General features: G+C 23.0%; 2 protein-coding genes across 7 annotated transcripts in view; one reads left to right on the top strand and one right to left on the bottom strand.

Moving 5' to 3' along the window:
- RpLP2 (ribosomal protein LP2) overlaps positions 1-24,942 on the bottom strand; it is a 507,190-nt gene that overhangs the window by 73,663 nt on the left and 408,585 nt on the right. The gene's annotated exons all lie outside the window — the stretch shown is intronic.
- Positions 6,821-24,942, top strand: part of Fas2 (neural cell adhesion molecule fasciclin 2) — a 270,786-nt gene continuing 252,664 nt past the window's right edge. For all 6 annotated transcript variants that reach the window (XM_075302851.1, XM_075302853.1, XM_075302852.1 and 3 more), the window contains exons 1-2: positions 6,821-7,768; positions 22,438-23,009. In XM_075302851.1, coding sequence (XP_075158966.1) covers positions 22,916-23,009 — 94 coding nt within the window. In that variant the 5' untranslated portion in view covers positions 6,821-7,768; positions 22,438-22,915. The remainder of the gene's footprint in view (positions 7,769-22,437; positions 23,010-24,942) is intronic.

Raw genomic sequence — 24,942 nt, 5'->3', positions numbered from 1 at the left:
TTTTGTACCCATCGGAGTAACAATTATTATCCCTTGAGGTTGGAGTAATTAAAAATTCCGACCATTTTCATTATTTTCAATTATCGCCACCATGGCAGTCACGCTATTCTTCTTTACCTGTATATTTCTAAAATTCAATCCAATATTTTTTTAGTTTGTTTTCTGCCAAGAATTTAGAGTCCATATGATTCAATGGCCTGTTGGGAAAACTACGGCTATGTTGGGCGCCAGGTAGTGTCCGAATTCCTTCCCGAACTCAATGCTCTCAGCCTGTATATGAGTTTTTTTGTTAATGATCTCGGTAATGTAATCTAAATGTGCTCAGAGTAACTTACCGAAATTTCATTTCGTAGTCTTGCCCATTTTATTAATTTTTTTTAACACCCTGTATATGTAATTTTCTGTCAAGCCTTCGCACCTCTCTTTCCAAAGTCTCTCCTATCACTCAAGGAATATTTTAGAGTTTTGGGTCAGAGTGGACAAGTCTGTTAGAAAGTCCATACCAGTTCGATAAATTCCTTTTCTGGCATTTCCTTGTTTGAAAACGACGTCGACTTTTAAGTTCAATATATTCTCTACTTGCAGAATTGCTTTAATAAACAATAACGGGCCTTACCCCTTAATAAAGCTAAACGTCTCTGCAACATAGTTTAATGCCCTCAATAAAAAATTCAACATTTTCGCTTTCGTTTAATGTTTCATCAACACAAATTCAATGTTTCAGTAACATAGTAAAAACTACGTTGAAGCGCAACATGTTCCTAAACAATATAATAAAGTAGCATGTTGTATAAACATGGCTTTTCCTAAACATGTTGCTATTACATCTCTTTACATTGTAGCTGGCCCAATGTCTCCTCTCTTCTTATTGGAATTTCGAAAAAATTGAAAATGTTCTGCTTGCTTTGTTTTATGTTTCTCTTTGTTCTCCGTATTTTATAGCTCTCTCTCTCTCTTTTATATACACACACACACAACAGATATATACAGTAATCTTACTTCTGAAACATTTCGAAATGTTTTGAAATGATGCATGCAATTACAGCTGTGTTATTTTGTTACCACGCAACAAAACGCAAACACCTGTTGGCTATACCTATTGGTTCGCCAATGCTACACACCAATTATTCCATAGTTTTAGGCAATATCATGTGAATGGGAAAATGTTTTCGTTTCTAAATAATGAAAACAAAGGAACGATTTTTAGATGGTTTGCTTTTGGGTAATAATATAAAAAAGATGGTATTTGAATGATGTAGAAGCAACGAGAATTCAATTGAAGACTGAATAAAAACTAATTCTATAGAAAATTTTATTTCATTTTCGTCAAAATTTTCTTTCTATAGAAAATTTTGCCAAAATTTTATTTCTATAGATTTTTTTTTTCAAAATTTCATTTCTATAGAAAATTTTGTCGAAATTTTTAAATCTATAGAAAATTTTACTTCATTTTCGTCAAAATTTTCTTTCTATAGAAAATTTTGTCATAATTTTATTTCTATATAAAATTTTGTCAACATTTTATTTCTATAGAAAATTTTGTCAAAATGTTATTTCTTTAGAACATTTTATCAAGATTTTATTTTTATAAACAATTTTGTCAAAATTTTATTTCTATAGAAAATTTTGTCAACATTTTATTTCTATAGAAAATGTTATCAAATTTTTTTTCTATAGAAAATTTTATCAACATTTTATTTTATAGGAAATTTTGTTAAAAATTTATTTCTATAGAAAATTTTGTCAAAATTTTTAATTCTATAGAAATTTTGGCAAAATTTTTAATTCTATAGAAATTTTGGCAACATTTTTAATTCTGTAGAAAAATTTGTTAACATTTTATTTCTATAAAAAATTTTGTCAAAATCTTATTTCTATAGAAAATTTTCTCGAAATTTTATATCTATAAAAAATTTTGTCAGAATTTTATTTCTGTAGCAAATTTTGTCAAAATATTATTTCTATAGAAAATTTTGTCAAAGTTTTATTTTTATAGAAAGTTTTGTCAAAATTTAATTTTTATAGACATTTTTGTCAAAATTTTATTTCTTTAGAAAATTTTTTATTTTTAGGAAATTTTGTCAAAATTTTATTTCTCTCGAAAATTTTGTTAAAATTTTATTTCTATAGAAAATTTTGTCAAAATTTTTAATTCTATAGAAAATTTTATTTCATTTTCGTCAAAATTTTCTTTCTATAGAAAATTTTGTCAAAATTTTATTTCTATAGAAATTTTTTATCGAAATTTTTAATTCTATAGAAAATTTTAGTTCATTTTCGTCAAAATTTTCTTTCTTTAGACAATTTTGTCGAAATTTTATTTCTATAGAAAATTTTGTCAAAAATTTTAATTCTATAGAAATTTTGGCAAAATTTTTAATTCTATAGAAATTTTGGCAACATTTTTAATTCTGTAGAAAAATTTGTTAACATTTTATTTCTATAAAAAATTTTGTCAAAATCTTATTTCTATAGAAAATTTTCTCGAAATTTTATATCTATAAAAAATTTTGTCAGAATTTTATTTCTGTAGCAAATTTTGTCAAAATATTATTTCTATAGAAAATTTTGTCAAAGTTTTATTTTTATAGAAAGTTTTGTCAAAATTTTATTTTTATAGAAAATTTTGTGAAAATGTAATCTCTAAAGAAAATTTGCCAAAATTTAATTTTTATAGACATTTTTGTCAAAATTTTATTTCTTTAGAAAATTTTTTATTTTTAGGAAATTTTGTCAAAATTTTATTTCTCTCGAAAATTTTGTTAAAATTTTATTTCTATAGAAAATTTTGTCAAAATTTTATTTCTATAGAAATTTTTTATCGAAATTTTTAATTCTATAGAAAATTTTGTCAAAATGTTATTTCTTTAGAACATTTCATCAAAATTTTATTTTTATAAACAATTTTATCAAAATTTTATTTTTATCAAAAAATGTTGCCAAAATTTTATTTCTATAGAAAATTTTGTCAACATTTTATTCCTATAGAAAATTTTATCAAAATTTTTATTCTATAAAAAATTTTGTCAAAATGTTATTTCTTTAGAACATTTCATCAAAATTTTATTTTTATAAACAATTTTATCAAAATTTTATTTTTATCAAAAAATGTTGCCAAAATTTTATTTCTATAGAAAATTTTGTCAACATTTTATTCCTATAGAAAATTTTATCAAAATTTTTATTCTATAGAAAATTTTGTCAAAATTTTATTTTATAGGAAATTTTGTTAAAAATGTATTTCTATAGAAAATTTTGTCAAAATTTTTAATTCTATAGAAATTTTAGCAAAATTTTTAATTCTGTAGAAAATTTTGTCAAAATTTTATTTCTATAAACAAATTTTGTCAAAATCCTATTTCTATAGAAAATTTACTCGAAATTTTATTTCTATAGAAAATTTTGTCAGAATGTTATTTCTGTAGAAAATTTTGTCAAAATGTTATTTCGATAGAAAATTTTGTCAAAATTTTATTTCTATAGAAATTTTTTGTCGAAATTTTTAATTCTATAGAAAATTTTACTTCATTTTCGTCAAAATTTTCTTTCTATAGACAATTTTGTCAAAATATTATTTCTTTAGAAAATTTTATCAAAATTTTATCAAATTTTGTCAGAATGTTATTTCTATAGAAAATTTTATCAAATTTTTATTTTATAGGAAATTTTGTCAAAATTTTATTTCTATAGAAAATTTTGTCAAAATTTTATTTTATAGGAAATTTTCTCAAAACTTTTAATTCTATATAAAATTTTGTCAAAATTTTATTTCTATAAAAAAATTTGTCAAAATCCTATTTCTATAAAAAAATTTTGTCAAAATCCTATTTCTATAGAAAATTTTGTCAGGATGTTATTTCTGTAGAAAATGTTGTCAAAATATCAAAATCCTATTTTTATAAAAAAATGTTGTCAAAATCCTATTTCTATAGAAAATTTTGTCAGAATGTTATTTCTGTAGAAAATTTTGTCAAAATTTTATTTCTATAGAAAATTTTGTCAAAATTTTATTTCTATGGAAAATCTTGTCAAAATGTAATTTCTATAGAAAATTTTGTCAAAATTTAATTTCTATAGAAAATTTTGTCAAAATATTATTTCTTTAGAAAGTTTTATCAAAATTTTATTTTTATAAAAAATTTTGTCAAAATCCTATTTCTATAGAAAATTTTGTCAGAATGTTATTTCTGTAGAAAATTTTGTCAAAATTTTATTTCTATAGAAAATTTTGTCAAAATTTTATTTCTATACAAAATTTTGTCAAAATTTTATTTCGATAGAAAATTTTATTTCTATAAAAAAATTTTGTCAAAATCCTATTTCTATAGAGAATTTACTCGAAATTATTATTTCTGTAGAAAATTTTGTCAGAATGTTATTTCTGTAGAAAATTTTGTCAAAATGTTATTTCTACAGAAAATTTTTTCAAAATTTTATTTCTATTGAACATTTTATCAAAATTTTATTTCTATAGAAAATTTTCTAGAAATTTTATATCTATCGAATATTTTGTCAGAATGTTATTTCCGTAGAAAATTTTGTCAAAATGTTATTTCTATAGAAAATTTTGCCAAAATTTTATTTTTATAGAAATTTTTGTCAAAATTTTATTCCTATAGAAAATTTTGTCAAAATTTTATTTCTATTGAAAATTTTATCAAAATTTTATTTCTATAGAAAAATTTGTCAAAATTTTATTTTTATAGAAAATTTTGTCAAAATTTTATTTCTATAAAAAAAATTTTGTCAAAATTTCATTTCTATAGAAAATTTTGTCAACATTTTATTTCTATAGAAAATTTTGTCAAAATTTTATTTCTATAGAAAATTTTGTCAAAATTTTATTTCTATAGAAAATTTTGTCAAAATTTTATTTCTATAGAAAATTTTGTCAAAATTTTATTTTTATTGAAAATTTTATCAAAATTTTATTTCTTTAGAAAATTTTGTCAAAATTTTATTTCTATAGAAAATTTTGTCAAAATTTTATTTCTATAAAAAATTTTGTCAAAATCCTATTTCTATAAAAAATTTTTGTCAAAATCCTATTTCTATAGAAAATTTTGTCAGAATGTTATTTCTGTAGAAAATTTTGTCAAAATTTTATTTCTATAGAAAATTTTATCAAAATTTTATTTCTATAGAAAATTTTGTCAAAATTTTATTTCTATAGAAAATTTTGTCAAAATTTTATTTCTATAGAAAATTTTGTCAAAATTTTATTTCTATAGAAAATTTTGTCAAAATATTATTTCTATAGAAAATTTTGTCAAAATTTTATTTCTATAGAAAATTTTGTCAAAATTTTATTTCTATAGAAAATTTTGTCAAAATTTTATTTCTATTGAAAATTTTGTCAAAATTTTATTTCTATTGAAAATTTTGTCAAAATTTTATTTTTATTGAAAATTTTATCAAAATTTTATTTCTTTAGAAAATTTTGTCAAAATTTTATTTCTATAGAAAATTTTGTCAAAATTTTATTTCTATAGAAAATTTTGTCAAAATTTTATTTCTATAGAAAATTTTGTCAAAATTTTATTTCTGTAGAAAATTTTGTCAAAATTTCATTTCTATAGAAAATTTCGTCAAAATTTTATTTCGATAGAAAATTTTGTCAAAATTTACCTCTTACTTGGGGAGGAATATATTGCAAAATCAATCTATCAAACAATCAAAAATCTTCTCTTTTTTGGTAGAATTCTGCTACCAATTGTGGCAACCGTGGTTCCAAGGTATGATTCGAATCCATTACTGAAGAAAGTAAAAATATCACAAATTATTGGGCCGATTCCATGCTGAATTTAAAAAGAAACGGCCACTCTACCTACACACAATTTGTTATAAAAGTTCATAATTAATTTATATTAACTATTAATTTATATTTAATTAAATTGATTTAAATTAAATTGAGCTAAAATAAATTTAATGTAAAGTTAAATGTAAACTTGAATTGAAACTTTAAATAAAATTATAATTAATTTATATTAATAAAATCAAATTAATTCAATTAACAATTAAAGTAATTGAATATATTTTAATAAAAATTTTGAGTTAATTACATTTATTTTGTTTCGATTTAATGTTTCAAGAGCAAAACGTTATTTTTGTATGGTGACCATGTAACATGTTCGTCACTAAAATGTTATTTTCTCGTCAATTATAACCTGATTGCCGAAATCAGATACATGATTTCCGAGAAAATAACATGGTTGCGAAAACCATGTTACATGGTCACCACCCAAAAATAATATTTTGCTCTTAAAACATATTTGAGGTGGTCATATTCCTTCTCTGGGTGCTGTAACAATTTAATTTAATTAATTTAATGTAATAACATAAAAAATTAATTTAGATTAAATTCATTCATCAATTGCATTCATTTTATTTAAATAAGATTAAATTTAATTAAGTTGATACAAAATTAATTTTAAATAATATAATTTAAAAAATACAAATATAATAAAAATAAATTATTACTATTTATTTTATGTATTATTATTTTGTTCTTTAAATTTCTATTCTGGTTGAAAACATTTTGCATATACTAGTAGTATAAACTGCATTCCCAGTCGGCAATTCAACTTCCCATAGAATCCTACCATACCCGCAACATTGAGGCTTCCCTATTTTATAGCCCATATGCATATGGAAATGTTCCTATTGAGAATGAGGTAATGTAAAGAGAACGAATGCATACTATCTCCATACATACAATGTTGCTGTATATGGGAATTGCTAATAGGCCTCGCTGTGCAACATTTCATATTTGTATTGACTGTGCATTTCATGACAACTCAGTTCTTATTAAAACAGCGAAGCATCAACAACACAAAGCAAAGCCGTTATTACTAAGAGCAAGGGAGAAAATATCGATACGAATATCTTAAACATCAGCTACACTGTCGTAGGGGGTCGGTTTTTAGTAACGGAATAAGAATCACCGGCAACATTGGGCAATGCAGTAAACAAAAGAGCAATAAAAAGAATTTTTTGTATTGCAAAGTAACGAGTGAGTGTGAGGCCCATAACGAGTTTTAACCAAAAACAATACCAAACAACACTTTATGAGAATTGTGAGAGGAAGAGGAAATATAAAATAAACGTTAAAACCAGCAACATTCGCATACTCACACACACACCATTACACAATACACAGCACACAATTGCCCTCTATGCAAGTGAGAGCAAGAGAGTGCCTTTTGTATGGAGAGCGTGTTTAGCGTGTTTATCGGCTTTTGTAGGTTTGAGTTCAAACGTACGCATAACAAAAAGACAGTTGCTTAACGATAACGAACGTGTTAAGAACGTTTTTGGCTTAAAGCGATTGCTAACATAACGGGTCAAGTGTGAAGTGGTGAAGAAGAAAAGAGAATGAATATAAAAAAAATTTGCTTTGTCTTCGCATCAAAGCAAGTGTATAATAATTGAGGATCACGAATTTTAATTGAAATCGAAAAAATAAATAATTAAACAAACAAATGAAAATTTGTGGTGTTAATACCTGATAAAGAAACCGTAAAAATAATAAAAAATAATTGTGAAATAATCTTTGAAGAAGTATAGTACCAAACAAAAAAATCAAATTAAAACAAAAATAAAAAAACACGTTCGTTGTGGAGATTGTTTGTTTGGTAGTGTGAAATACCAACAACAACACCTAGCTATTATTGGCAGTGTGTCAACGGCTAAGAAAGTCAACGCAACAAATCTCACGTGCTAACATTTTGGAGCTGAAATTAATCCAGAAAATTTTGGAAATTTAATGGTTTGTGTTATGTTTTGTTATGTTTTATGATATAGAAAGAATGATAGCTATAATTTATTTATTAAAGTCTTATTTATCTATAATATTGAGTTACTATCCATCACATTTTTATTAAATAGTCATCATTTTTTATTTAATATTATATTTTGGTAATATTTGCAAATTCAGAGGGATTTTGATTTATTCTCAAATTTTGTTTAATATTGGGATCAGTTGGGATCCTCGTTTACTCGAATGTTAAGATTTTCCTCCAAAGCTGTTTCTTAAGTTTATAACTTTCCTCCTTAATAATTATTTATTTATTATTTTTCTTTTTTTTTGATTAAACTAAAAGTTTAAAATTTATATTGTACATTTTGCCAATGAAAGTTTTAAATTTTAAAAAAAATTATTTACCTGCTTTGTTGAACTTTCGAGGTGTGGCCAATATGATCAATTTTTTTCTTATAATATAGTTTATTAATATTCGGACACAGAACATTTTAGTAGAATTGGAAAAATGGTGAAAAAAAAATCGTATATTTTAACAAATTAAAAAATATATACCTACTATATTGAGAAAACATTTTAAGAGCACTCATCTGACAAGAATGCCCTATTTTTTTAAATTAAATTAATTTAAATTAAATTAAATTAAATTAAATTAAATTAAATTAAATTAAATTAAATTAAATTAAATTAAATTAAATTAAATTAAATTAAATTAAATTAAATTAAATTAAATTAAATTAAATTAAATTAAATTAAATTAAACTAAACTAAATTAAATTAAATTAAACTAAACTAAACTAAACTAAACTAAACTAAACTAAATTAAATTAAATTAAATTAAATTAAATTAAATTAAATTAAATTAAATTAAATTAAATTAAATTAAATTAAATTAAATTAAATTAAATTAAATTAAATTAAATTAAATTAAATTAAATTAAATTAAATTAAATTAAATTAAATTAAATTAAATTAAATTAAATTAAATTAAATTAAATTAAATTAAATTAAATTAAATTAAATTAAATTAAATTAAATTAAATTAAATTAAATTAAATTAAATTAAATTAAATTAAATTAAATTAAATTAAATTAAATTAAATTAAATTAAATTAAATTAAATTAAATTAAATTAAATTAAATTAAATTAAATTAAATTAAATTAAATTAAATTAAATTAAATTAAATTAAATTAAATTAAATTAAATTAAATTAAATTAAAATAAAATAAAATGAAATAAAATAAATAAAATAAAATAAAATAAAATAAAATAAAATAAAATAAAATAAAATAAAATAAGATAAAATAAAATAAAATAAAATAAAATAAAATAAAATAAAATGAAATGAAATGAAATGAAATGAAATGAAATGAAATGAAATGAAATGAAATGAAATGAAATGAAATGAAATGAATTGAAATGGAATGAAATGAAATGAAATGAAATGGAATGGAATGGAATGGAATGGAATGGAATGAAATAAAATAAAATAAAATAAAATAAAATAAAATAAATTATATTAAAAAGGACACAAAAAGAACGAATAGAGTAATAATAATTTTTAGCCAACATGTATATCCTGAAGCCTTCGAGTGTATGTAGAATTGAGATATATTTGTAAAATATTTTTGGTAAAACAACAAATGGAAATAATAAATAAATAAATACAGATAAAAAGTTTATTGAATTCATATGATTTAATTTTAATTTAAAATTAAATACAGTGAACACCCGCAGTCGCCATAATTTTGTCCACTTTTAGGACGGTAGTTCAATTTAATTTAATTTAATAAATTCAATTATTTAACTCTAATTCAAATTAGTGTTAATTAATTTATGGTTAATTTAAATTAAATGTAATTAATATCAAATAAATTAAATTTATTTGAAACTAAATTAATTAAAATTAAACCAAATTCAGTTCGAATTAAATTGAATGGAATTAAATTTAACTAATATCTCAAAAGTGGACAACTTCCGGGTGGTCTCATTGTAATCAATTTTAAATTTAAATTAAATAAATTGTTTATTATTATTTATTCTTTGTTGTTGTTTTTTTACAGAAAAAAAACTATTTTACAAACTGATTTCAATTCAACATACACGCGAAACCTTAACGCTTCTCTTCAAAAAAACCGATTATCTCGAAAAAATTTAATTAAATAAAACTAATATTAAATAATTTAAACACTCTTAAACTTATTTTATTTATAGTAAATTAAATTAAATAAGTATGGAAATATGGCGAAAAAATTTCTTAATTCTCTCTATAAAAGCATACATCTGACAAATATTTTCAACTTTTGGCTTTGTTTTTAATTAAATTAAAATAGGTAAAATAAAATATATTGAAATAAAATGAAATAATATAAAAAAAATGAATTAGAAAAATAAATTTTGCTTAAAACTACTAAATAAACTTTTTAACTTAAATTAAATTTACCCTATGGGAAATTGGTGCAAATTGCCACTGACGGACCTAGCACAGAACTGGCACTTGTGCTCCAGTTAGTTGCAATTTTTAAATAGTCGTATTTTATTTACTTCCGTACTCGCTTGATATTAAAATCTTAGATCCATTAATAATTAATAATAATAATATCAAGCATTTTCACATTTACGGCCATTTTTATGTAGCTCCGTTAGGCTTTAACTGTCAGTTAACAGAAAGTAAATTGCAAATATCTTTTCTCCAGTTAACTTTAACTGAAATTTCGTTTTCATTTCGGGTTCGATTGGGATGCCCAAATTGAAACGGATTTCTAAGAGTTTGTCCGATACTGGTTCCTGAGGACCAGTCTATGTGGTGCTCCTGCTAAATTGTCCCAGAACGTGTCCTTTGGGATGAGTCCAAGACGCGTCCTAAAATGTAAATTTACCCCGTCAATGACAAACCCATGTTAAAGTGGCCGGTCCCTTCCATACGTTTTGACCAGCAATGGGACTGGTCCATACACACTAGAGTGACCGCAACTTATATGGGGCAAAAAAATTTCGTTTTTTCACATTTTGAGCGACGAGCGGCCCGTGTTAACGTCGTTTAATCGGGCTCAAATTTTGGCTATCCCAATATCTGGAAAGGGGATTCGTTTTGTGGGGTTAAGGCGAACAAGATTCCGACATTTGTTTTGCCCCATATAAGTTGCGGTTACTCTAATACACACCAGGGACTAGTCCTGTACCGGTTCTGTGGTTGAACCATTTCCCGTAGGGTAATTAATTCAATTTTAATTAACTTTTAATTTATTCAATTATAAAATAATTTACTCGTAGATGGAATTGAACGAACATTATTAAAAAACATAAATATCCCAAAAAAGTCTGCTTGCCCAGAGGGATATTTTCGACTTTATTCAACCAATTTTTGGTTGAAGCCGAGTTCAACACAAATTTTTATTCAGACCAAATAGAATTAATAAAAAAATTTAAATTGAAAATCTTACAAAAATTTCTAAAAAAAAAACGAAATGGTGTGTTTGTTTTGATTTTACGTGTTTTGGATCCTGTAGTATATGGATAATAACTAAAAAATTTTTGTTAATCTTTTGATAATATCTTATAAAGATTTATTAAATTTTTTTTTTAAAATTCTCCTATATGTCTACACCATTTCTTTAAATCTTAGAAAAAATATTGCCACCTTTAGACCTCTTAAAACTGGCAAAAACATACACTACCTATATTTTACGAAATATATTTCTTGCTTATCCACATTTCAAAAAAAAATGTCAACAAAAAATAATTTATTTTCATATTTCTTAAATTCCATGGTGTTATTTTTTAATTCCATTCGATTAAGAGAAAAAACCATTAATTTTCACAAAAATTTCATTTCTTTGTGCATTTCGAATTTTATTTTCACGACAAACAGAGCACCTACCTCTTCTCTACCTCTTCATACAGAAAATGTTTCTTTATATATTTTTGTGTCATTTTAGCGTTTATTGACTTTGCGTATATCTTTAGCCGGCTAAATTGTATTTTGTCATACCAACAAAAAAAAAAGTGAAAAGTATTTATTGCCGCTCTATTGCTTGCTGTCTGCCATACGGTTTTTGGCCTTTGCAGCTGGATTTCTGAAACATTTTTGCTTATATGCTTGAGGGTATTTTCCTATGGATTGACGCTGCTCCTCTGCCTTAATGTCTTTCTCCTCATTTTCATATTGCCAAATAGCCTATATCTACTAAAAATAACTTTTGCAAGGGTAAAATGGATGACAGTGCCGGATAAAGCCGAGAGAAAAATTGTTTGAAAACAAAAGTGGATATATTTTTAATATTTTGTTTTGTTTCTTTGGTTAGAAATGTGCTAAGTCCCACTAGGAGATCAAATAGCAAAATGTGCGAAAAATAACTTTGACTTCTAAAGCGAAGAAGTAGAAAATAAAAATGTTTTTTAGTTGAAGTTTCAAAGTCCACCAAGAACCTGGGCAAGATCTACAAAGACAATAGATGCAATGGGGCATTAAGAGCATTTCCTAAATATTTACTAAGTGTGAATGAGTTTCCAAAGGTCATTACCTACATGTTACTGGGTTTCATCAAAAAATGATACAATAAAAACAATTTTTAATAATAGAACCTGGGCAATATCTATAAAGACAATAAATGCGATGGGGCGTTAAGAGCATTCCCTAAGCATTTAGCAAGTGTGACTTAGTTTCCTAAGAGCATTTACTAAGCATGATTGGATTTCACCAATCTGCTATGCGCTGAACCTTTTTCTTAAGTTTCCTTTCCTACAATTGCTGAAATACGGCCATATACCTAGAACTAGGGATTGTAAACAAAAATATATACTTTTTGAAATTAACGAAAGTCAAGTTTTCAAAATTCTACTTTTCGACTTTTTGAAATGTTGGGTTTTTCAAATTGGTCTTTACAGAGGCAATGCCGATTTTTTCTCACTATCAAAAATTGATTTTAACATAACCAACTTTTTGAAAAGTAATTAAGTTGAATATTCGCTTTTCACTCTGTTTATGTTTCTTTCCTTTACGTCTCCTTCTCCAGGATTTTACAGGATTTAACCTTAGATACATTTTTGCAAATCTGCCAAACATACGGATGGTTCATATCACTAATCTTTCTCCCATATTACTACCATAAAACCAGTATATACTGCGGTAAGTTCAGCCAGGGCGAATTTAAATACCCTCCATCATGGTTTGCCTAGAAAGTTTTACTAATGACTGTCATCCACGATCAAATTTTTGGGTGTATAAATACTCATGAATTCTAAATCTGTCACAAAGGACTTTGATAGTATGAAATAATACTAAATTATAAAAAATTTTTCAAAAATTCATTTCAATAGAAAAATTTTCTCAAAATTTTCTTTCTATAGAAAATTTTCTCAAAATTTTCTTTCTATAGAAAATTTTCTCAAAATTCTATTTCTATACCTAATTTTGTCAACATTTTATTTCTATAGCAAATTTTGTCAAAATTTTATTTCTATAGCAAATTTTGTCAAAATTTTATTTCTATAAAAAATTTTGTTAAAATTTTATTTCTATAAAAAATTTTGCCAAAATTTTATTTCTATGGAATATTTTGTCAAAATTTTCTTTCTATAAAAAATTTTTTCAAAATTTTCTTTCTATAAAAAATTTTGCAAAAATTTTATTTCAATAAAAAATTTTGCAAAAATTTTATTTCTATGGAAAATTTTGTCGAAATTTTCTTTCAATAGAAAATATTGTCAAAATTATATTTTTATAGAAAATTTTGTCAAAATTTTATTTTATAGGAAATTTTGTCAAAATTTTTATTTCTATAGAAAATATTGTCAAAATCCTATTTCTATAGAAAATTTTCTCAAAATTTTATTTCTATAGAAAATTTTGTCAGAATGTTATTTCTATAGAAAATGGTGCCAAAATTTTATTTCTGTAGAAAATTTTCTCAAAAGTTAATTTCTATAGAAAATTTTCTCGAAAGTTTATTTTTATAGAAAATTTTCTCGAAATTTTATTTTTTTAGAAAATTTTATCAGATTTTTCTTTCTATAGAAAATTTTGTCAAAATTTTATTTCTGTAGAAAATGTTGTCAAAATTTTAGTTTTATAAAAATGTTTGTCAAAATTGTCTATAGAAAATTTATTCAAAATTTTCAAATTGATTGAAACAGTTAATTCTTCTATATCATATTCATGATAAAACTAACTATAGAAAATTTTGTCAAAATGTTATTTCTATAGAAAATTTTGTCAAAATTATATTTTTATGGAAAATTTTGTCAAAATTATATTTTTATGGAAAATTTTGTCAAAATGTTATTTCTATAGAAAATTTTGTCAAAATTATATTTTTATGGAAAATTTTGTCAAAATTTTATTTTATAGGAAATTTTCTCAAAATTTTTAATTCTAAAGAAAATTTTGTCAAAATTTTATTTCTATAAAAAAATTTGTCAAAATCCTATTTCTATAGAAAATTTTCTCGAAATTTTGTTCCTAAAGAAAATTTTGTCAACATTTTATTACTATAGAAAATTTTATCAAAATTTTATTTCTATAGAAAATTTTGTCAAAATTTTATTTCTATGGAAAATTTTCTCAAAATTTTATTTCTAAAGAAAATTTTGTCAACATTTTATTTCTATAGAACATTTTGTCAAAATTTTATTTCTATAGAAAATTTTGTCAACATTTTATTTCTATAGAAAATTATATCAAAATTTTATTTCTATAGAAAATTTTGTCAAAATTTTAATTCTATAAAAAATTTTTGTCAAAATCCTATTTCTATAGAAAATTTTCTCGAAATTTTGTTTCTAAAGAAAATTTTGTCAACATTTTATTACTATAGAAAATTTTATCAAAATTTTATTTCTATAGAAAATTTTGTCAAAATTTTATTTCTATGGAAAATTTTCTCAAAATTTTATTTCTATAGAAAATTTTGTCAACATTTTATTTCTATAGAAAATTATATCAAAATTTTATTTCTATAGAAAATTTTGTCAAAATTTTATTTCTATAAAAAATTTTTGTCAAAATCCTATTTTTATAGAAAATTTTCTAGAAATTTTATTTCTATAGAAAATTTTGTCAGAATGTTATTTCTGTACAAAATATTGTAAAAATTTTATTTGTATAGAAAATGTTGTCAAAATTTTATTTCAATAGAAAATTTTCTCAAAATTTTATTCCATAGAAAATTTTCTCAAAATTTTATTTCAATAGAAAATTTTCTCTAAATTTTATTTTCATAGAAAATTGTGTCAAAATTTTATTTCCTTAGCAAATTTTGTCAAAATTTTATTTCTATAAAAAGTTTTGTCAAAATTTTACGTCTATAGAAAATCTTGTCAAAATTTTATTTCTATAGCAAATTTTGCAAAAATTTTCTTTCTATAGCAAATTTTGCAAAAATTTTATTTCAATAGAAAATATTGTCAAAATTTTCTTTCTATAGAAAATTTTGTCAAAATTTTATTTCTATAGAAAATTTTGTCAAAATTTTATTTCTGTAGAAAATTTTCTCAAAAGTTAATTTCTATAGAAAATTTTCTCGAAAGTTTATTTCTATAGAAAATTTTCTCGAATTTTTTTTAGAAAATTTTATCAGAATTTTCTTTCTATAGAAAATTTTGTCAAAATTTTTCTATAGAAGATTTTCTCCAAATTTTATTTCTATAGAAAATGTTGTCAAAAATTTATTTTTATAAAAAATTTTGTCAAAAGTTTATGTCTATAGAAAATTTATTAAAAATTTTCGAATTGATTGAAACAGTTAATTCTTCTTTATCATATTCATGATAGAACTAAAAATAGGATAAAAATTAAATGCAATATTTATTATTATTATTATTAGAAATTTTACATTTGCCAATTTATTATTAAATTTAAATTTTCTAATTGCAGCAAGAAAATGTTTTTATGCCAAAATTTTCGTTCGTTGAGTATTTTCGCTAATCTAGAAAAATTTCTTGAATTTTTTTTTATTAAAATCTATCATTATTTTCATGATAAGTCAACCTTTCATTACGATAACTTTCTCAAATAAAACTCTACAATTTTTAAAATAATTTACACATAAAACAAATGAATTCCTAATTTAAAAAATCTATGATTCTCAAAGCTCTCGTGTCCAGAAGCATGTGTCAAACAAATATAATTGACAAATTAATTCGGAAATGTCACTATAGGTTCACAACGAATCAGTCTTTAGTTAAATATTCTCCAGGTATATCACAATAGATTCTGAAGCAGGCATGAATTCCTCTAAAAATTCTACTAGAATAAAGGCAAAGCAATATTCTTTGAAATGTTGAATAATAAGACAAATATTGGAACCAGTTTTTTCTTTGTTTTTATAGTTAGTAATAAATTAGTTTTATTTTTGTTTTTATTATTATTGTTTTTTTTATTTTTTTTGTAATAATTTATGTTTCTATAGTTTGTGTTTTCAAACCGGTTTTCCCTACTCTATTGCAAAAATCATAGTAATTTTTGTGAGAATTTTTTTAAGTAAATCTAAACAAAAACAAACAAAATCAACTTCATTCATAAAGGTGTTTTTTAAGATAGCTAACATTTTTTATAAGGTGAAATGAAATTAATGACGTTTTCTTTTTAAAAGATAACAAAGCTTTAAATATTGAGAATTCGCAATGCCTTGTGACTCATGTCTAAGGGAATTCGAATATCGAATGTCATGTTTTTAAAGGCCTCCAAATGAAATGATTAAGCGAAAATATACATTGACTGACATTATGGTTATTGAATTTTATAACGTCACATTCACGTACAGTAGGTTCTTGATAATGCTGCATTTTTGTTCTTGGTAATAAGCTGAATTTATAAATATATCTTTGATTTGATTTATCTCTTATGGATAATTGGTACAAGTGTGTGTATGTTTGTGTTTGCATGTATGTACATATGTATGTAACTGACACAATTTTCAAATTTATCGAATGGAGAAAAAAATATATTGTACATGCTGCCACAGATAACAACTTCAGTTTATTTATGAATGTTTGTTTGGCTTGATTGTAACAAAAACAACAACATAAACTACAACAACTGTACAGGTTATATTTACCCACAAATTTAACCCATTATGGCAGAGAGTTTACTTATATGAGAGTGAGAGAGCAAGAGAAAAGACCATCAAGTCTTTAAGACTCTTTCTCATTATTAATCCAATGTTTAAGTGTGAGTTTAATCAGCCAACTTGACTTTATAATTTTGTGTTTGTTGTTTGGCTCTCTAGGATTTGGGTGTGTGTGTGTGTGTTTTTAAGTATGCCAACAACGTTCAATGCGTACATGCGACTTTATATTCATATTTTACCACCTATAAGAAACCCGGTATTCACCACTCATATTTTATATTGTTCGTGGTGTTGTTGTTGTTGTTCGTATCAATACCTGTTTTGTGGTATTTCTGTTTGGCTATGTGTGAGTCAGGTAAATACCGCTCTATGCTAAACAGTTGTGCATTCCATTTGTTGATTGTTGCAATTCATGCATGTCGGATATTCTCTCTTAACATTTACGCCAAACCAATCCATTGTTTATATTTTAGTTGAGGGGGTTTTTATGGTTCATTCAAACTCTTTCTATACTAGACAACAAAAATTATTTTTAATATAAAACTTAGCTAATTTTGTCACAATGTTATTTCTATAAAAAATTTTGTCGAAATTTTATTTTATATAAAACTTTTGTCAAAATTCTATTTCGAAAGAAAATTTGGAAAAAAATTGTAATTTCTATAAAAAGTTTTGCCAACACTTTGTTTCGATAGAAATTGTCAAAATTTTGTTACTATAGAAAACTTTGTCAAAATTTTATTTCTATAGAAAATTTGGACAAACTTTTATTTCAATAGAAAATTTTGTCAAAAATTTATTTGTCAAAATTTTTATTTCTATAGAAAGTTTTGTCAAAATTGTTATTTCTATAGAGAATTTTGTTAAAATTTCATTTCTATAGAAAATTTTGTCAAAATTTCATTTCTATAGAAAATTTTTGTCAACATTTTATTTCAACAGAAAAGTTTGTTGAACTTTTATTTCTATAGAAAACTTTGTCAAAATTTTATTTCTATAGAAATTTTTTTTCCAAAAATTTTTTCTACAGAAAATTTTGTCAAAATTTTTTTTATTTTTATCGAAAATTTTGTAAAAATTTTATTTCTATAGAAAATGTTGTCAAAATTTTATTTCTATAGAAAATTTTGTCAAAATTTTATTTCTATAGAAAACTTGGACAAAATTGTATTAAAAAAAAATATCAAAATTTCATTTCTATAGAAAATTTTGTCAAAATTTAATTTCTATAGAAAACTTTTCCAAAATTTTATTTCTATAGAAAATTTTGTCAAAATTTTATTTCTATAAAAAATTTTGTAAAAATTTTATTTAAAAAAAAAAAAACATATCAAAATTTTATTTCTATAGAAAGTTTTGTCAAAATGTCATTTCTATAGAAATTTTTATTTTAATATAAAATTTTGTGAAGATTGTATTTCTATAGAAAATTTTGTCAAAATTTTATTTCTATAAAACTTTTGTCAAAATTCTATTTCGAAAGAAAATTTGGAAAAAAATGTATTTCTATAGAAAATTTTGCCAAAATTTTATTTCTATAGAAAATTTTGTCAACATTTTATTTTATAGAAGTTTTTATCAAAATTTCATTTCATAAAATTTTTGATCAATATCAAAATTTTGTCAAAATGTTATTTTTATAGAAAATTTTGTCAAAATTTTATTTCTATTGAAAACTTTGCCAACATTTTATTTCTATAGAATATTTGGACAAAATTTTATTTCTATAGTAAATTTTGTCAAAATTTTATTTCTATAGAAAATTTTTTGTTGTTCTTGTTTTTTTTTTTGATTTCAGCTTAAAACCATGCATTGACCAAACTATAAGTGTAGCTTAACCAACAGAGGAAAAGAATGTTTGTCAAATTTATTTGGGCAAAGCCCTATAGACTGCAAGATGGTTGGATGGACGCACGTTTCGGAATTACCACATTCCTCATCAGCATCCTCTACTTGCAGCAAAACTATCAACCAATTATCAGAATAAATTCAAGCAGTTCATTAAAACCAACAATGAACCACACTTGAACCTTCCGAAAAAAAGGTTTTACATTGATAGCCGGCTTATGCCAAAATAAATTCTTGTTCTTTAATCATTGTTGTTGTTTTTTTTTTTTTGATTTCAGCATAAAATTGTTTTTCCAAATTTTTTTCTATAGAAAATTTTGTCAAAATTTTTTGTTTTTATAGAAAATTTTGTCAAAAATTTTTATTTTTATAGAAAATTTTGTCAAAATTTTATTTCTATAGAAAATTTTGTCCAAATTTTATTTCTGTAGAAAATGTTGTAAAAATTTTATTTCTATGGAAATTTGGACAAAATTTTATTTCTAAGAAAATTTTGTCAAAATTTTATATCTATAGAAAATTTTGTAAAAATTTTATTTCTATAGAAAACTTTGCCAAAATTTTATTTCAATATAAAAAACTTTTGTCAAAATTTGATTTCTATAAAAAATTTGGACAATATTTTATCTCTATAGTAAATTGTGTCAAATTTTTATTTCTATAGAAAATTGTGTCAAAATTTTATTTCTATAGAAAATTTTGTCAAAATTTTATTTCTACAGAAAACTTTGCCAAAATTTTATTTCTATAGAATTTTTTTTTTTTAATTTTTATAGAAAATTTTGTCAAAAATTTTTATGTTGATAGAATATTTTGTCAAAATTTTATTTTTAAAATAGAAAATTTTGTCCAAATTTTATTTCTATAGAAAATTTTGTCAAAATTTTATTTCTATAGAAAATTTTGTCAAAATTTTATGTCTATAGAAAAATTTTTTCCAAATTTTTTTTTCTATAGAAAATTTTGTCAAAATTTTTTGTTTTTATAGAAAATTTTGTGAAAAATTTTTTTATAGGAAATTTTGTAAAAATTTTATTTCTATAGAAAATGTTGTCAAAATTTTATTTCTATAGAAAATTTGGACTAAAATTTATTTCTATAGAAAATTTTATAAAAATTTTATTTCTATAGAAAATTTTGTTAAAACTTTATTTCTATAGAAAATTTTGTTAAAACTTTATTTCTATAGAAAATTTTGTTAAAACTTTATTTCTATAAAAATTTTGTCAAAATTTTATTTCTATAGAAAAATTTTGTCAAAATTTTATTTCTATAGAAAATTTTTTTCAAAATTTTATTTCTATAGAAAATTTTGTCATAATTTTATTTCTATAAAATTTTTTATTTTAATATAAAATTTTGTGAAGATTGCATTTCTGTAGAAAATTTTGTCCAAATTTTTTTCTCTAGAAAATTTTGTCAAAATTTTATTTTGTTGTCAAAATTTTATTTTAATAGAAAATATTGTCAAAATTTTCTTTCTATAGAAAATTTTGTCAAAATTTGATTTCTAGAGAACATTTGGACAAAATTTTATTTCTATAGTAAATTTTGTCAAAATTTCTATAGAAAATTTTGTCAAAATTATATATCAAAGAAATTTTTTTTCCAAAATTTTTTTCTATGGAAAATTTTGTCAAAAATTTTGTGTTTTTATAGAAAATTTTTATTTTTATAGAAAATTTTGTAAAAAATTTAAAGTTTAAAGAAAATTTTGTAAAAAATTTTATTTATAAAGAAAATTTTGTCCAAATTTTATTTCTATGGAAAATTTGGACTAAAATTTATTTCTGTAGAAAATTTTGTCATTATTTTATTTCTATAGAAAATTTTGTCAAAATTTTATTTCTATAGAAAATTTTGTCAAAATTTTATTTCTATAGAAATCTTTGCCAAAATTTGATTTCGATATAAAAAATTTAGTCACAATTTGATTTCTATAGAAAATTTGGACAAAATGTTATTTCTATAGAAAATTTGCACAAAATTTTATTTCTATAGAAAATTTGGACAAATTTTTATTTCTATAGAAAATTTTATCAAAATTTCATTTTATATAAATTTTTATCAATATTTTATTTCGATATAAATTTTTATCAAAATTTCATTTTATAAAATTTTTTATCAATATTTTATTTTGTAAAAATGTTTATCAACATTTTATTTCTATAGAAAATTTCATCAAAATTTTTGTTTCTATAGAAAATTTTACCAAAATTTTATTTCTATAGAAAATTCGGGCAAAATTTTATATCAATAACAAATTTTGTCAAAATTTTATTTCTATAGAAATTTTTCTCAAATTTTTATTTCTAAAGATAATATTGTCAAAATTTTATTAGTCTAAGTGATCACCAAATTACGGGCAATCACTATACCTAAAATAAATTTCTATTGCCAGACCTTAATTATTATTCCTTCCCTGGCCTTATAAATGCATGTCTCTTAGAATTTTCTATAATTTTAAATAAAAATTTCCGCCATTTTATATTAAAATATATCCCTACCTTTCCTTATAAAGAAAAACATTAAAAAAAACGTTACAAAAATTGGAAATTTACATTTCTAAAACGTGCCTCCTAACGTCGTCTGGCATTAATACAGACTCCTGCACTTGCTGGCATATTTTTTTTGGCCACTTGTCCTCCTTTTTTTCTTCCATCTACTAAGGCAGACATGGTGCATTTTTAGGAAAATCGACCATTTACCATACATACAGGTGGTAACGGAAATCAGATGGTTACACATCATCATGGTCATAGAAAGAAAACACGTTTGAGGAATTTTTAATGATGCAAGAAGACCAGCAGAGGATGGCCAAATGAAGTAGTGCCCATTCAAATGCACCACAAGCAGTTATCCAGTTGCAGCCACGCCGCCACACAGTTATCTGTGGAAAATGAGGAAAAGGGGCACCATGAACAAGAAAGACAGTTACAACAAAAAGGATAACTAGGCATGGTGCCATTCTACATGAAAGTCATAGAACAAAAGAAGATTTTCGAAAAAGACTTTAAAAAGACCAGACAAAACTGGTTAGACTCCTCTTTGCCATCATGACATAAATGTGTGAAAATTATGCTTGAAGAATTTTTAAGTACTTTGTTCTTTATTGTTTTTTCAGCTCTAATCATTTGAGTATGAGTAGACAAAGTAGAAAAAAAAGAAAATGGTTAAATACTTGGTGGCAGAACAAAGACCTTAAACGATGATTATCTGAGGGAATTAATTAGCATGGACTGATAGTCACAATTATAGGAGATATTCTAATGATAGCTACCAACTTTTTGTTGGTGTTTAAGATTAAGGCTATAACGAGGGAATACCTGGAGAATATAGGCATATGGTTTGGCATGAGTTTACACACCGGATGTTCCAGGAATTTTGATGGATACAAAGAATACTAATAATTTTTTCCACTACGACATATGGGAATACACTTCGATTAGCAATAGAATATAATGACAAATATTCTCTCCCATTTGTCAAGTGGAAAGAGGCCGTATGCTGAATAGTTTGTCTTAAAAAACCAGCTTTCGTATTATTGCTATATTTTTTTTCTATAAAAATTTTAGTTCGTTTTCCCTCAACAACAAATTCGATTTCCAAGTGTAAACTAAAACCAAACATTTTATAAATTTTATTTTAAACAAAATTAAATTTATTCATTCACATAGGACTTTATTATATATTACATTTGATTCTGTTAATTAAATTATTCATATAAAAAAGTTTTTTTTTGTTTTTCATCTCTTTACAGTTCTCCATAGAGATTTCGCATCAACTACTTACCAATGCCATAAACAAATTTGACAACAAACTAATTCAATAAAAACAAAATCTACGATTTTGTATTCATATTTTGTATGGGACAAAAAAAACCAACAACAACCAAAAAAAAAAACATTGCGCAATTTGTTTAGTATATCGATAGAATTTTTCAATTTATTTACATTGAAGCTAAGCCCTCAACATACACGTAACATAAAATTTTAAAAAACATTCAAGCAAAAATTCAAACAAAAGTGCTTCTTGTTAACAAAAAAAAAATTGAATTGCCAAAAACCAAAGCAAATAGCAGAGAGTTACAAATTGATTGTTATTGTTTTTCAAATAAATAAATCACAAAAAATTTCACAAAATCCAAAATAAATAAATTTGAAATAAAAAAATCCAAAAAGACTATAAAACACATATTCAACAGCAGCAGCAGTATCAGAATCTTCTACATCACCATAATGGGGCCCATAGGCAAACTGAAAATGGCCCAAAATGCAGCAGCAAAAGCCCATACATTGTTGGCGTTGATATTTTTGAATTTTGTCTTAATAGGTAAGTGGCAAATTGTTATTGTGGATTATCTATATTAGTTTTAAGCTTTTTTCGGTGAATTTTGTGAGGCATTGTTCCATAGCCATAAATTATAATCACTACGGACAGCAAATTATCCTTCTTTATCCTTCTATTTATATCGAATATTTACCAAACACTATCTATCTATTTGGGGAATAAAGGCGGCTTATTAAATTATAATTTATAGGCAGTCAACTGAAAGCGATTTAAATCAGTAGAGACTAGATACAATGGCCTAACGTAAAATTTAACAAATAAAAAAAATAGTTTTAGGTTTTTCTTTAGAAGATAACATACATCTACACTAGATAGAAAAAGTATTCATACCTCCCGTCCGAGCAATTAAAATTTATATTTCATTTAAAAAAAAAAGCCGTGAAAAATGAAAACATTTCTGTTGGGAATATAACAACAGACCTATCTATTTGGAGAATAAAGACGGCTTAAAATTCTCAGGGGCTTAAAATAAAATTTAAAACAAAATGTTGTAGTGATTTCTCCGAAAGATAATATTTCTTGATGTTTTTTTAAGAAAAATATATATATTTATGCACTAGTTAAAAAATGTATTCATACATCCCGTCCGAGCAATTAAAATTTATATTTCATTTTTAAAATAAGCCGTTAAAAATGAAAACATTTCTGTTGGGAATATAACAACAGAACTATCTATTTGGAGAATAAAGGCGGCTTATTAATTTACAATTTATAGATAGTTATCAGAAAGTGATTTAAATCAGTAGAAAATATTAGAAGGGTTTCTAATAAAATTTTAAAAAATAGTTAAGGGATTTCTTTGAATGATTCTTCAAGCTTTTGGAAGAGAAAAATATTTATACACTAGCTAGAAAAAGTATTCATACTTCCCTGGTGAGCAATTGAAATTTACATCTCGTTTTTAAAATAATGTGTGAAAAATGAAAACATTTCTGTTGGGAATATAACAACAGACCTATCTATTTTGAGACTAAAGGCGGATTAGTAAATTATAATTTATAGAAAGTTACCAGAAAGTGATTTAAATCAGTAGAAAATATTAGAAGTGTTTGTACTAAAATTTAAAAAAAAATGGTTTTAGTAATTTCTTTGAAAGATAATATCTTTTTATGCATTTGGAAGAGACAAATATTTATACACTAGCTATAAAAAGTATTCATACTTTCCGCCAGAGTAATTTAAATTAACATATCATTTCTAAAAAAATGTGTGACAAATTAAAACATTTCTGTTAGGAATATAACAACAGACCTAACTATTTGGAGAATAAAGGCGTCTTATTAAATTATAAATTATATCCAGACACTTGAAACTGATTTAGAGAATCAGTGAAGAAAATTCACAGGGGCTTAAAATAATATTGAAAAAATAATTTTAATGATTTATTTGGAAGATAATATTTCTTCATGCTTTTGAAGAGAAAATTATTTTTACAATTGGTGGAAAAATAGTCATACTTTCCGCTCGAACAATTAAAATGTACATTTTTAAAATAATATATGTAAAATGAAAACATTTCTGTTGGGAATATAACAACAGACCTATCTATTTGGAGAATAAAGGCGACTTATTAAATTATAATTTATAGTCAGTTACCAGAATTGATTTAAATCAGTCCGTCCGAGCAATTAAAATTTAATTTCCTATTTAAAGTAATCTGTGAAAAAATAATATATTTCTTTTAGGTATATAACAACAGACCTATCTATTTTGAGAATAAAGCCGACTTATTGATTTATATTTTATAGGCAGGCACTTAAAAATAATTTTAATCAGTTGAGAATATGTATGTGCAAAATTAAAATAGTTTTCTTGGGAATACACCAACAGACCTATCTATTTTGAGAATAAAGGCGTTCATCAGTTGAGAATATGTATGTGCAAAATTAAAATATTTTTGTTGGGAATACAACAA

This window comes from Haematobia irritans, chromosome 3 (assembly GCF_050003625.1).
Source record: "Haematobia irritans isolate KBUSLIRL chromosome 3, ASM5000362v1, whole genome shotgun sequence".
In the NCBI taxonomy this organism is placed as follows: Eukaryota; Metazoa; Arthropoda; class Insecta; order Diptera; family Muscidae; genus Haematobia; species Haematobia irritans.
Note: the sequence above shows the minus strand (reverse complement) of the source record. Positions and strands in the feature narration are given on the sequence as shown.